The 14,835-nt window shown below is 40.8% G+C and overlaps 1 protein-coding gene across 1 annotated transcript in view; it reads left to right on the top strand.

Moving 5' to 3' along the window:
* Window positions 1-14,301, top strand: part of LOC140377171 (zeta-sarcoglycan-like) — a 352,061-nt gene extending 337,760 nt beyond the window's left edge. Inside the window, exon 8 of the mRNA XM_072462496.1 lies at window positions 13,432-14,301. Within this exon, the coding sequence (XP_072318597.1) occupies window positions 13,432-13,638 (207 nt within the window). The 3' untranslated portion in view covers window positions 13,639-14,301. The remainder of the gene's footprint in view (window positions 1-13,431) is intronic.
* The last annotated feature ends 534 nt before the right edge of the window (window positions 14,302-14,835 follow it).

Here is a 14,835-nt window from a genome sequence, read left to right as displayed (position 1 = left end):
TTTCAGGAATCGCGGCGCGCGGCCGGCACAAAAATAACATGGCTTTTTCGGCCGCGCGCCACGGCACTGCAGACACTCCCTAAAAGAAATTACAAACACGTTTGTTCTCATAAACTGAAATGTATTAAGAAGTGTAATTTCACCAACACTGTGCTTCAGTTTATGTGCATTACAACTTCAGATCACAGTTGATCTACAGAGCAAAACATTTAGTCTATTGTTAAATATTGTTAAATAGGTATTTGGAACAGAAAAATATTGTATTTGACTTAACAAAATAAACTTCTCAAGATCTAAAAAACCTTTTAAATGTACTAACCAACATTTCCACGTCTGTGTAGTTCTCTGAAGTTATCTGTAGTTCTCTTTACACCTGAACTGACCCACCACTAAATACAAACAAACGTGGAGCGTTTAAGTAAGGAGGTTAAGTTATGAGCCACAGTGTTCCATCAAATCGTGGGCCAAATATTATGTATAAAATAAAACAATGAAAAATATAAGAAATAAATTGCTTTTTTACAGCCTAGTAATAGTTGTGGAGACTTTTGCGCAAATGTGCAGCAGGTGAAATACTGAGTCCAGATTCATGCAGCAGCAGGAACAGGAACATGGACTTTTGATGTGATTTCTGATGTGAAATGTTCATATCACAGACATGTTTCTGCTCAAACTCAATATGAGCTCGCTATTTTCATAGTTTAAGCTGATCTCAGTGACAAAATGATTCATGTAGTGACTCAAATGAGGTCATTGTGTTTGTGTTCACAGTCACATTAGTGTGGACACGGTTATGTTCATTCTTTGTTACACTCTGACCTGTGTTTTTACCTGTGGCTCCTGATCTCTCCAGGTTTGTAGAGGATGTTTTCCTCACAGAGCATCATCACAGAAGTTAAGTTTTCTTGTTGTTAACTCCACATTAGCTCCACTTTTACCTCTAACATCCACAAAACCGTCTTCTTTCTTTCTTCCACATGTTTCCCAAACCACACGTCTGTCCTCGCTCAGACCTCTGCTCTGAGGTGCGTAAGTGCTGTAAAGTGCGCAAACTCTCGTCTTACTTCTCAGCACTTCTCCCTCGGCAGTACACACGGCAGTGAAGAGCCGCGCGGGGGAGGGGCGGCCACCAGCGGCATTGTGGGACGTGTAGTTTTAGTGATAAAAACAGTTACGGATGTAACTACGGTTCTATGAACAAAAAATGCATATATGTATGTAAAAATATATATTATATATATTTTTAATATTAATTCAAAATGTTCGGCGGGCTGGATTAAAACGGGGCCGGATGTTTGACACCCCTGGTCTAGACTCTAGCTGCATCCGATGAGCAGTGACACGTTAAGTGGAGATCCACTACATCTGGTTTAGTACTTTACTATCAACTCCTAGCCCTAACCCAAACCCTCACCTTACCCAAATTAACCATGTAATATCATAAATTAATACATTATCTCAGTTATCAAATTTGTTTTCATTTTTTGCCCCTGATGTGACGGAGGGGAGTTCCACTCCATACAACAGCTGCAACTAGGCCCTCTTAATAATACCAGTGGCCCTTCTGAGTAAGGAGGCACGTACAAAACAGTGGTCCGTTCATGAGAAAATAGAATATAATTATGTCAGAGGACCTGATGAATTTAATCAAAATTATTAATTTTGTTTCTAGATTTTGGTAATTATATATTTTTAAACCAAAATGTCCAAATGAATGTAATGTTATGCCTATGTTCACCTTTTAATCCTTCAAATTGTCTCTGCACCATTTCGAAATCAATTGTTGCTCTTAAGTTTGTAGCCTGGACAGGACTTTATTTCTGATGAAGTCATTCTGTCAAACGAGTCCTCACGGTGAATTTCCTTAGTAGTGAGTATCATGCTGTTCTTCAGGAGAGCTAATGTTTGTCATCTCCTTTACTCCTTTTGTGCTTGTGGTCTTGGCTAAACCAATTCAAAACTGGGACTTCATAATAGCAGGGTTTGGCACCGACTCGGCTCGGCTTTCTTCTCTAATAAATGTGTTGGTTGTTCTTTGTAAACTACCTTTACTGTTCAATATACGTGCGATGGTGAGCGTTGTCTCCAGTATGGTAAGCGTGTAGCGTGCGATCCTACTGGTTCAAACAGGCCTATGACAGTGATGTAAAGGATCATGGGATATGTAGTCATCTTTGCTTTTTCTGCTGAAGTGAACTCAGAACTAGATCCGCGATATTGCAATATCGTTACATCTCTACTGGATCCATTCTAATTTTGCATCTCCTAAACAACAATTGCAATATTATCCTTTTTCATATATATATCTCCCTCCCCTATTTGACTGACACTCATTAGATATGTCCTTAATGTTAGTTTCTTAAGTTTCACGTCTCATGCCTGACAGCTAGGGGGCGATACTGTTCTGTTTACCTGTTTTACGTGTCTGGGTGGGACGGAGGGGCGGTACGAACCCGCTGGACAAGTTCGGACGGCGGTCAAAGTGTGCTGTATGCCAAAGTACGTTTCATTGGGCAAAACACTGTCCACACAAAGGTGAGAGTGTTCAAATAATTGAAGAAAAGACAAACGTGGAAGAGTGTAACATTACACTGTATACTAAAGAATTGCCAACAGATGCAGAAATATTCATGACTGAATGTTTTGGCTCCGCTATAATAGACACTGCTTGCACTAGGACAGTGTGTGGACAACAGTGGCTTGACGACTACATTAATGTGTCTGGAAAGAAAAACATAAAGTCTATGATAAAAACTGAAACACAAAGTCATAGGCCCTTCAAGTTTGGAGATGGAAAAGTGGTGCACTCTGTCAAAAAGGTTACGATACCAGCTAAGATTGGCACCACAAAGTGTAATATAGAAACCGAAGTTGTCCCTGTTAATATCCCCCTGCTTTTGAGCAAGACATCTCTAAAAAGGGCAGGAACAGTTCTGGACATGGAAAATGACAGTGCTATCAAACCTATCAAACTGGACTTTACAAGCTCAGGACATTACTGTGTGAACATAATCGACAGTGAAGATAAATGTTTTGTAAATGCTGATAAGATATTAACAACTACTGAGGGAGAAGTGCTGACAAGCACAGACAAAATGGACACAAGCGAGAAGACAAAAGTTTTAGAGAAACTTCATAAGCAGTTTGGGCATGCTTCTGCTGACAAACTACAAAGGCTTTTAAGTAGTTCTGGAAACAAAGACACAGAATGCATTGGCTTACTACAAAAGGTTGTAAGTCAGTGTGAAGCATGTCAAAAGTACTGTAAGACCAAACCCAAACCTGCGGCTGGCCTACCACTGGCTTCAACGTATAATGAGACTGTAGCTGTAGATCTGCACGAGCTTGAGCCAGGGGTGTGGTACCTACATATCATTGATCAGTTCACTCGGTTTAGTGCAGGAAGTGTCCTGACCACCAAGAGATCCTCTGAGATCGTTAAACATTTTATTCATGATTGGATCAGTGTGCACGGCCCACCACGAAAGTTGTTCAGTGACAATGGTGGGGAGTTTAATAATGAAGAAGTAAGAGACATGGCTGAAAACTTTAATATTGAAGTAAAAACCACACCAGCATACAGCCCCTGGAGTAATGGGCTGTTAGAACGGCACAACCAAACTTTAACAGAGATCATACTCAAAGTGAAAACTACTACTAGATGTGACTGGAGCACTGCCATGGACTGGGCTCTTATGGCAAAGAACTGTATGCAAAGTGTCCATGGTTACAGCCCACATCAGCTTGTGTTTGGGCAAAATCCTAACCTACCTTCGGTGTTGATTGACAGACCACCTGCTCTAGAGGGCACCACTAAAAGTGAGTGGGTTGCCAAACACATTACAGCTCTGCACACTGCAAGGAAGGCCTTTACAGAAGCAGAATGCTCCGAACGAATACGGAGAGCGCTAAAGAAACAGATACGTCACAACGATGAGAGGTATGAACAGGGAGACAAAGTGTTTTACAAACGTGTGGACTGTCCAGAGTGGAAAGGGCCTGCGATGGTCATTGGGCAGGACGGTGCTGTTGTTTTTGTTAGACACGGTGGCACCTGTGTCAGAGTTCACCGACTTAGGCTGAGGAAAGCCAATCAGGAACATGAGGAACCTCAGACCAGCTGTGATAAAGAAAACAATGAGGACGAACAACACTCATATGACATAAATGAGGATACCGAAGAGACAAATGCTGAAAACAATGACAATGATCCTCCACCCGCTCATGAATATGCTGGGGCAGAGAGACGGGGTGCTGGAAATATAAAGACTGGCCAAATTGTTACATTCAGAAACGCAGAGAGTGGTGTTTCACGTACTGCTAAAGTGTTAGGACGTGCTGGAAAAGCCACATATAAGGACTGGTATAACTTTGAGCTGCTTGAGCCTGCTGAGGTGGCGGGAAACAATGAAGCAGTGGATCTGTTACAGCTGGAAGATCTTCAAGTTCAGGTTCAGGCTCCTGGTGGTGACACATGCGAGGATGTTTTTGTCACTAAGGATTTGTCATTTGATGAAGCCAAGTCCAATGAAATAAAAAGTTGGATACAAATGACGTGTTTGAGGAAGTTGAGGACAAAGGAGAAAAGTGCATTTCCACTCGGTGGGTGTGCACTCTAAAAGAGACTGAGAACGGATTAGTACCAAAAGCCAGGCTTGTTGCACGAGGATTTGAGGAGCTACAAGTTTCTGAGCTACAAAAGGACTCTCCAACCTGTGCTTCAGAGTTCCTGAGGCTCTTAGTGGCAGTCAGTTGTCAGAAACAATGGCAACTTCGTTCAATGGACATAAAATCTGCCTTCTTACAAGGACTGGAACTATCTAGAGACATTTTCATCAGACCTCCTCCAGAGGCTAATAGCACTGGTGTACTTTGGAAACTGCGAAAATGTGTGTATGGTCTAGCTGATGCCTCACTCTATTGGTATAACCGAGTGAAAAGCATAATGATTGAAGCAGGAGCTGTCATATCTAAAGTTGACCCTGCAGTTTTCTACTGGTTAGATGAGGACAAAAATGTAACTGGTGTACTAGCTTGTCATGTTGATGATTTCATTTGGGGAGGTACACAAATGTTTTCTATGACTGTCATGCCTCATCTCAGATCAAAGTTCAATGTTGGTCGTGAAGCTCAGGATAGCTTTTCTTATGTGGGTGTGGAGTTGGTTACTTTGAGTAAAAAGGTACAAATACACCAAGAGACATACATTCAACATTTACATCCCATACCTCTCACACCCTCACGGGCAGCAGAGCCAGGCTCACCCCTCACTGAAGCAGAACAAGATCAGCTCAGATCTAAGATAGGGCAACTTCTGTGGGTTGCCAGACAGAGCAGACCTGATGCCATGTTTGATGCAAGTAAATTAGCATCAAATCTTAAACAGGCTACTGTACAGACTATTAATGAAGCAAACAGAGTTGTGTGCAAACTGAAGGCTAAGTCTGTTGAGTTGAATTTCCAGCATCTTGGTAAAGACAGTAACTTAAAATTAGTTACTTTCACTGATGCATCTTTTGGTAATCTGTCAGATGGAGGAACTCAAGGTGGGCACTTCATTGTTTTGATGGGTGACAATGGATGTTTTTCTCCTATCTCATGGCAGTCAAAGAGAATCAAGAGAATTGTTAGAAGTACACTTGCAGGTGAAACTCTAGCAATGTCAGAGGGAATTGACAATGCAATTTTTCTTTCAACATTGTTCTCTGAACTTAATGCAGGTAGCACTGAACATCCTGTACCAATAATCTGTGTCACTGATAACTTTTCTCTTGTTGATGCACTGAAGTCTACCAAGTTTGTCACAGAAAAACGACTGCGTTTAGAAATCAGTTCAAAGAACTAATTCAAACTGAAAAGGTCCTTCAAGTGTTGTGGTCTGAAACTAAAGAGCAGCTTGCAGACTGCCTTACTAAAAAGGGAGCTTCCTCGGCCATGCTTCTTAAGGCTCTCCATGAAGGACATTGGACTGTTAAATAACTGTTCAACAACAACACTTACACTCATGTTATGTTGTGTTGCTTTGTGTTTTTTTGTTTTTATAAAGAGAGTGAGTTTGTTAGTTTCTTAAGTTTCACGTCTCATGCCTGACAGCTAGGGGGCGATACTGTTCTGTTTACCTGTTTTACGTGTCTGGGTGGGACGGAGGGAGACTTTGTTGTGTGGCTAACCTGAACGTGGTGTTCACGAAATAAATGAACCAAATCAAAGTGGAGTTATTATTTGGACTAACACTTAATAGGGTCTGTAGGATACACAGAAAATAGGTCCACAATTTTCTAGGTTTTTCAACATTCAATTGGGGTTTGGCTTTCCTATATTTTCCACCAGCAAGTGAAGAGTCAGAATAATTCACACTCAAGTAAAATGAGTCCACTGTGAGATTACCCTGGGAGCACCAATTACTATGCAAAGCTGTCATATTTTGATGTTTATGTGCTCTTATTTAAAATAAGATGGAAAAGCTTTTTTCAAGGGGAGAAAAGTTTCGACTAGTTCACAAGGTCTGCTGCTCCGGAATTTTAATTACTTGTAGTGCTTAAAGTTCACTGAGATGTGTTATGGAAAAATGTGTTTTGGCTTGTGTTTTGGCTGTTTGTTGTGTATTAGTGTTGCTGCGTTTGTGTGTGTCAGATTCCTGCCTGAGTAGCCTTGAGTAGCCCACCTTGCGTCTTAAATAGTCCAGTTACTGTTTTCAAAATGTTGCTTAGTTTTTACCCAATACAATGTTAAAAGACAAAAGAAAACTGCTCTTTCAAATCAGTATAAATAATTCTCAGACATCTTTGTGCAGTGGGACAATGTATTCCCAAAGCGATTCAGCTCTCTGCAAGTGTGAATTTGAAGTTTTCTCTCCTGCAGATGGTGGGGAGGTGAAATTAGGTTGACAGTGTTGAAGTTTTGACAAAGTTCAGTAATAGCATGAGTTCTTATTGTTTGTTGACAGAATACTGGGGTTTATTAGCACTTCATAGCCTTGAGGTATTATTGGGGCTGCTACACTGGGACATTTTTATTTCCTCCTTGTTGTGTTTTTTGCTGCTTGATTTACCTACGGGTGTAAAGCAGCATAGTGAACATATTTGAATGTTAGCGGGGGGTAACCCTGTATTGCTTCCACCCATGTGGTAAAGTAGAGAAAAAATAAATGAATATGTAAAATTGCGTGAAACAAACTCTCCCAAAATGTACCCCTACACATTAGAAACATGCAGAAACGAAATAACAGAAAAGACAAACCAAATATTAGCAAGAAGACGTGTTTCAAAAGCAATGATTAGTGTCAGAAATTCCCTAGCCGTTGTTTGCGATGTGTGAGGTTTGGCTGTCAGTTTCCTTTTCCTGCATAATCTTCCAGTCCTCCTTTTATTCTTCCCTTTCTATTCCAGTCCGCGTGGTGGAGTACAGTAGGTCTTTGTTCCACATGTGGATAACTACACCCAAAGTCTATCTCGAGCCTCTGTCCTTTCAGGCCATTGTCAGCCTCCATTCCAATGTCTGTCCATTCTACGAGCCTAATGGTGTGTGTAACGCTCTCAGATAGCTCAGAGTCCCCCACCACTTTTCTCTGCCATGTGTGAGCGGGCAAGTGTGTGTGAAGGAGCAGAAAGGGACCAAAATGGGGGCCATTGTGAGCTCAAGCGAATTGCATAAGATTATTGAATTTAAGGATTTTGGGATTATACGATAAATACTTGTATAGTTTTAAAGCATTGAAGACTGGAATAGCTCTGTCAAGATCACTTGCTTGACTTTCTGAATGTTACTGAATGTTGTCTTTTTTTAATTGTATCAGTAAAATCATTAACTTTGTTCAAAATATTGCAATGTGCCTGTGTAGTGTAACTTCATCATACACATAAATGCTTGTCACATTTATATTATGCTTCACGTGTATATTGAGGTTCCACAGACCTTAAAAGAGAATGAAATATTTCACTGTTGTTCGGTTATGGTCTAAGAAGTAATAATAAATCATTTGATACTTTGACATCCCTATTAGACACTGGAGGCAAGGCAGGGCAAGAGTCTTACCCAACAGACTAAACGTGTTGGCGGCAGATATAATAACATCCCTGAACTAATGATGTTGTTTGATATTTACAATACGCCATGTTTTTGAAAAGCTCATATTTAGTGTAGCTCCACAGCACTGACACTGTGTACAGAGTTGTACAGCAAATATATTTGTGTTTGTACCCATGGCCCCCCTCTCCATTATATTTGTCTTTAAACTCAGAGCTTGGACTGTCTGCTTTTGATCTCTTCAAAGACGCCGTAACTCTCTAACACACATTGAATTCACTGGCCCTTTCTTTTCTTCCTGCTTGTCTCGACTGCTGCGGCGCTGTGCCAAAGGAAGCCATCCATGAAAAATGTTTTGACCCACCAGAATTGCCACTTTTTTCATTTTAAAAATGTGTGTTTATGAAAGTGATGTCCATAAGGAACGTGTGGCGGCTTCCTCACAGAAAACCACCTTTCTGGGTTGGATAAATCTGAGGAAACATTACGTATAAAATCAAAGTGACAATCTGATAATGAAAGGCTATTTTAAGTTGGGAGATTGGCATGTTCTTGCACACACCTGGACCAGAACATTGTGCCAAATCCAGCTAACAACAGGCAAGGCTAATACTTACAGACACTTTAATTTGGGATGAATGTCACCTCTAATCCAACCTTAAGCTACAACAAATGACTTCTACTCCTCCGTCCATCGCTCCATTGTATTCTCTATAGTCCGTATTGCTTGTGTTGTAGAATCTGTCCTTAAAGGGTCTCACCTCATCTCACCTCTTGTCCTTCAGTGGATTGTCATAACCATGCACCCATAAATAATAATAGATGTGTATAGATAGTGGATTCTGCAACAGATTTTTTGCTTTGTCTTGCAAAACCTGTGACTAGGAAAATAAGTATTCGAACACCCTGCGATTTCCACTGTGAGAGGTAGAATGTAAAAGAAAATAAATCACATTGTACTATTTTTAAATAATTTATTTGTTATTTCTGCAAATAAGTATTTGAACACCAGCCAATCCGCAAGAATTCTGGCTCTCATAGACCTGTTAATCTGCCTTTAAAAAGTCCACTTCTACTTAATTTATTAATTCAACTGCACTGTCTGGGGCTGTTTTGCTGCTTCAGGACCAGGAAGACTTGCTTTGATAAATGGAATTGTGAATTCTGCAGTCTACCAAAAAATCCTGAAGGACAATGTCCGGCCATCTGTTTGTGACTGTGTGAACTTGAGTTCTGCTTCAGGACAATGACCCAAAACACCAGGAAGTCCACAGAGACTTTAAAGTGGCCAAGTCAAAGTCCTGACCTGAATCCTTCTGAAATGCTGTGGCGTGACCTTAATCAGGCAGTTCAAACTCAAAGACCCTCCAATGTCAGAATCAGAAGTAGATAAAGATTCCTCCACAGCGCACTCTTTTTGATTCAGGGTCATGTAGGTTTGGATTTTGTTTCCCCTTAATAATAAGAACCTTCAATTAAAAACTGAATTTTGTGATTCCTTGTGTTATCTTTGACCAATATTTAAATTAGTTTCATGACCTGAAACATTTTGACGTCTATGAGAGCTGTTTATAAGGCGGTTAGGACTTATTTCCTCTAATTTGGTGCATTGTAGAAAGCGATATATTTTGCTGCCAGTCAGATTAAGGGAAATAATACAATTCGGTTAAATTTTTCTGAAAGTGCACTATGTAACTTTTCTAATGGAGGATCCATCACCTGATTGTCTCCATAGTGATGTCATTACTTTGCCTGGAATGTTCCACAGTTATGGAATTAAGCTTTTATATTTGGCATTAATTGAATCACAGGTGTTTTCATTGCTCAAAAATACCTTGTATTCTTAGTTTAGCGAAAGCTAAATCTACACCATAGCCCTATGGTCATGAGCTTTGGGTAATGACTGAAAGGACAAGATCGCGGATACAAGCGGTTGAAAGGAGTTTCCTCCGCAGGGTGGCTGGACGCTCAGTCACACCAGAGGAGCTCGGAGTAGAGCCGCTGCTCCTCTACGTTGAGAGGAGACAGCTGAGGTGGCTTGGGGATGTATAGATGGAGTGTGGAAACTTCCAGGCAAAACAGTAATATATTTAGAGACAATTGGCACTTAACCAGTGTTTATTAACACTGGAGGTGGAGAAAGAAACCAGAAAAGACAATACAAATCCTATTTAGGCTTATTCATTTAAAATAATAATAGCCCTGCCACAGGCCAGTCATACAACCCATATGAGCTCTATACATAAATCTATATGTCTTTATTGTGTTATTTCACCAGCCCATTTGTCAAAGCCTCGGAGACAGTGTTATAGCACAAAACATGAATAAAGCAGCCTTGAAAACAGCTGGTCAGCAAATACTTACTGACCACATTGTTGCTTGTTTCCCACAGCCCTGCATTGTTTTACTTGACAGCATTTTGAATGTACTCAAAAGTTGTAATTTCGGGTGCGCAACAGGGAGAGGCATGACCACCTGGCACAGGAGGTGAACCAAACCGTGCCATGCCTTTTTCACTTATGACGCACAGACATTGTGCAATTAAAATAAGCATGTACAGCGTGGCTGCAATGTTACACCACATAAACATTGCAGTCTTCCTCACAGACCATTAAGAAGAGCTGGGATACTCTATTGAACCTTCGCCAGACGTAGCCATTTTTGTATTAGCATATGAACAGATGTAAACACTGGGCCAGATCCAAGAAAGTTCAACTACAACGTCCATATGTTTTCAAGTAAACTGAATCATGTCATGTGTAAAAGGTAATGGTGATAACCATGATGTCAAAATGCACTGAATTCCCCACTAAAGCAAACAATACCGGTAATATACAGCCTGTTTTAGATGTAAATGTGAATGTTGTATTAATTTACATCTCTTACGAGTGTAAAGCAGGTGGAGAACGCACGCTCCCATGTCCGGCTGTCCACAATTCCTCCATGTAAACTCCATGTGTCAATCTTCTCTCCACGTTCTCACACGATTAAGTCTTTCATTTTCAAAAAAATGTATGCTGCACTAGAGATTTCCCATCATGCTACTGCAAGCATCTGATTCAAGCGGGAAGTCCTTTGTGCGTTTAGTTTGTGAAGATCTAAAGAAGTGCAGTTACTCCCAAGGTCCAGAAGGACTTGCTTGATCGCTCTTTCCTTTTCTCCCTCCCTCCGCTCACGGTGGGAGCCAGGGCAATGTAATTGTCCGGCCGCATGCTGCCTGTATTCAACGCTCATGGACGCATTGTCAAACAACAATGAATTATAAAGAACCAATACTATTCAGTAAAGTTATGAATATGGTTAGCACAGCAAGATCCCTTTTTCATTGCCTGTGACAACATCTGTTAAAACCTGCTGGGTTGAGGGGGACCAGTGTAGTTACTTAAATGCCTCCAGGCTGTAAATGGTACTTTTACCTTTGCCGGAGGATGGACTCACTCTCAAGCCGGAAATCCGTCCCCAGACCGCGGTTCTTTAGCCCTGCATAATATACTGTAGTTAGTTTTCATTTGCCCATAGCACACATTAATTTAAGGTAGTTTATATATATAGGTTATTGAGTTATTCTATGTATTTAATTTATTTTCTTCTGCGGTAGGCAGAATTATGCCTAAGCTGTTTACAAATGTTATTTCTGATAATAATGTATGTGATCGTTATGGATGCTATACCTGTCAATTTTATGATTTGCCCCCCTGACAACACATCCTCATTTTCAATCCTATTGCAGTGTACAAGTTCAGCTCGGGTTATGCTATAGAATTGAGGGTGTAGGAATTCGATTCGGGTGAAGTGGCCAAGCATGGCTGAGTCCTTCCCTGTGTACGGATTAGACTGGGCTCTGGCAGCTCTTATTGCCGAGTTGGAGAGGATGACAGGTGTGCACCAGGGACCTGTTAGAGGAACACCTTGATATTTAGGAATGTGCTGTGGAATTTTCCTACAGCAGAAGTAGCCACAACATCATTTTAAATAAAGCAAGTTGTTGTTTTTGGATGCTTGGTCTTATTACAGCAACGCGCAAGAGCTAATAACAAGGGCCTTGAGCTGTAAAAAGCAGTGTTGTTGTTTTTTTTAAACGCTTCTATAATGTAATGATGTGCTTTAGGGGAGTTAGATTGTTGAACTAAAAGTAAGTAAAAGTAGGAGTTATTTTGCAATATCCAATTAAACAGAGTTTATACCAGAGAAGAGGTTTTGCAAAGTAAACAATGACCTTTTGGGCAGGGATGTTTTTGGACATAAAAATGCTTTAGAAAAAATATCATTGGATCACCAATATATGTTTTATGTGGAGGCATGGGGCGATTTAGAAAACTCAATAAAACAATTGTGCTTTAAAATGCAAAAAAATCAAGACCACACAATCCACATAAAATACAGTTTATACAGGAGGAGACTCAGGTCTTTTGGAGTGACAGGGCCACTCCTGAAGACCTTCTACGACTCTGTGGTGGCATCAGCCCTCCTGTACGGTGTGGTCTGCTGGAGCAGCAGCACCACAGAGAGGGAGAGGAAGAAGCTGGACAAAGTCATCAAGAAGTCCAGCTCCGTCCTGGGTTATGCTCTGGACTCGGTGCAGGAGGTGGGGGACAGAAGGGTCCTGGCTAGATTCACATCTATGCTGGACCATGAGTCTCACTCCCTGCAGGACATTCCGGAGAGCAGCTTCAGTGACAGACTGATCCACTGAAACTGAGAGGTTTAGCAGGTTTTTCCTTTCAGCTGTTCTCAGACTTTACAGGGAACAGTGTTAGACTTGAACATGTGTCATTCAGCTTTTATAATCATGTGCAATACTGTGACATAATGTCAATCATCCTTGTCTGTCCATACAACAGCCACTTGTAAATAACAGTGTGTAATTTATTAAAAGTTATCTGTTTTTTATTATTCCACTTCTGTTCCTAATCTGTGTCTGTGCCCAATCTGTGTTGCAACAATGGAATTTTCCCATTGTGGGACATATAAATATTATCTTATTTTATCTGGCATGATATGTGCAATTGCATCCAGAGAAAAAGACATCCCAGGCAATGCAAATCATTAACATATTCAGGAAAATAAAAACATTTACCAGCATTTAGCAGACTTGACCACCATTACCATTTTCTTTTGGAAATCTTTCCATAAAGTTTGAAAGGTAAAGGTACTTTTGAAAGTGCCAAGTTGTTCTTAAACTCTGCTGCAGGAATCCTTGACCCTACCTTGCCCTCACTCCCACTTTCTGTTAATCAAAGGAAGCCACACAAACTCCCTTTTTGTGCTGATAAATTCCTGTCTATAGTAGACCCATGTGACTACCAAAGTGTGGCCAGTGTCTCACAATGTGCTTATTCAGTATTACTAGATGACCCTGCCAATCTATTATGCTGACCCTGTTTTATAATGACTTTCTTTTTTCAGATCCTCCTTGATGCCAACACAATCAGACTGGGCAGTATCCCTCTGGGCAGTGCAGTGGATCCCCTGGAGGGGGCGCCAGCAGGCACCACCTACACCAAACAGACTGTGTATGAGCTGTGCTCTTGTGCCAACGGCAAACTTTACCTTTCCCCAGCAGAGAAAGGGTCAACATGTCAGACCACCAGTAACTTTTGTCTGTGGAGCTGAAACTGACCCAAACAACTGTCCAACCACTTGGACACATGGAAGCTATTGCTAGCCAATGAACACAATCAGCACGGATGCTGGTTTGGCGCAAAGCAAATGAGGCTCATGTCTGTAATGACTACTCGGACCACTAAGTGTTTGCTAAGAGACCAAATCTCAAGAATTGAGCTTTTTGTTGAGCTAGCTTCAGCTGAAGGACTCAACGCAGACTAGAGCGGGGCAGTGTGCCAGCTCAATGACCAAATTATCTCTGGACTGGTCAAAAGCTCATGCTAGTGCTTTTGGAAAAGAAAGAGTCTAATTCAGGCAATGATGGAAAGTACAGAGTGACACAGTGCATTTTGTCACTCTCCAGGTTTCATGCTGTTATTGCTGCCATGGGAGTCACAGCAAAGATTGTGCAAAAACAGCACATAACCCCGCAATAAAAAATGCATTTGGTGTTTGCCATATGAAAATGTACTAGAAACTACTCATCTAAAGATTTAAGTAGTTGAGATGTGCATTAAGAAACTACAATCTGTCCATTGATTGAGGACTGTGGTTCAACCCTGCAGTAAATAAAGGTTTAGCCTGTAGGTGGAAGTTAGAACTAGCTAATGGACCAATCTATACCTGAACGGCCTTCCCCTGCTTCACAAAATCATTCATACACAAGTCATTCATTACTCACTTTCAATTAAATCAATGACCTTTTGTGTGTTTACATGAAATCACTGATGTCATCACATTAAGTGATTCTTCTTAATTCAATCCTGATTGTATGATCTTTTATGCATTCTTTCAAGGTTTCGCCCTAACTGCACATGTGCGAGGAGAAGCAAAATAACAACAGTCCCAAGGTACAACAAATGTACTTTAAAATCTTCTAGAGACAAGTCTATAATGATTAGACGTCAGTTAAAAATACATGCAGTCATTTAAGAGCTAAATTGTGTAATTCATTAGTCTGTGAAGTGATTCTGTTTAATCGATTCAGCACACACAGCTCAGTCGGGAAGGCCTTTGCCCTTCATGTGAGAGGCCAGGCTTCAAAGGCCTGCCTTGCATATTAGATTTTCTATTTTATTTTGTCACTTTTGTGTTATCCACTAAATATTGAACACCCCAAGTCTGTTTGCCCATCCATAAAAGTCACCGCATGCTACTGAAAAACTCCATTCCAAATCTACATTGTACCATCCAACCTTGATGTTA

The sequence above is a fragment of the Eucyclogobius newberryi genome, unplaced genomic scaffold (genome assembly GCF_026437365.1).
Source record: "Eucyclogobius newberryi isolate DKJ021-1_F unplaced genomic scaffold, fEucNew1.0.hap1 SCAF_4, whole genome shotgun sequence".
Taxonomy (NCBI): domain Eukaryota; kingdom Metazoa; phylum Chordata; class Actinopteri; order Gobiiformes; family Gobiidae; genus Eucyclogobius; species Eucyclogobius newberryi.
Note: the sequence above shows the minus strand (reverse complement) of the source record. Positions and strands in the feature narration are given on the sequence as shown.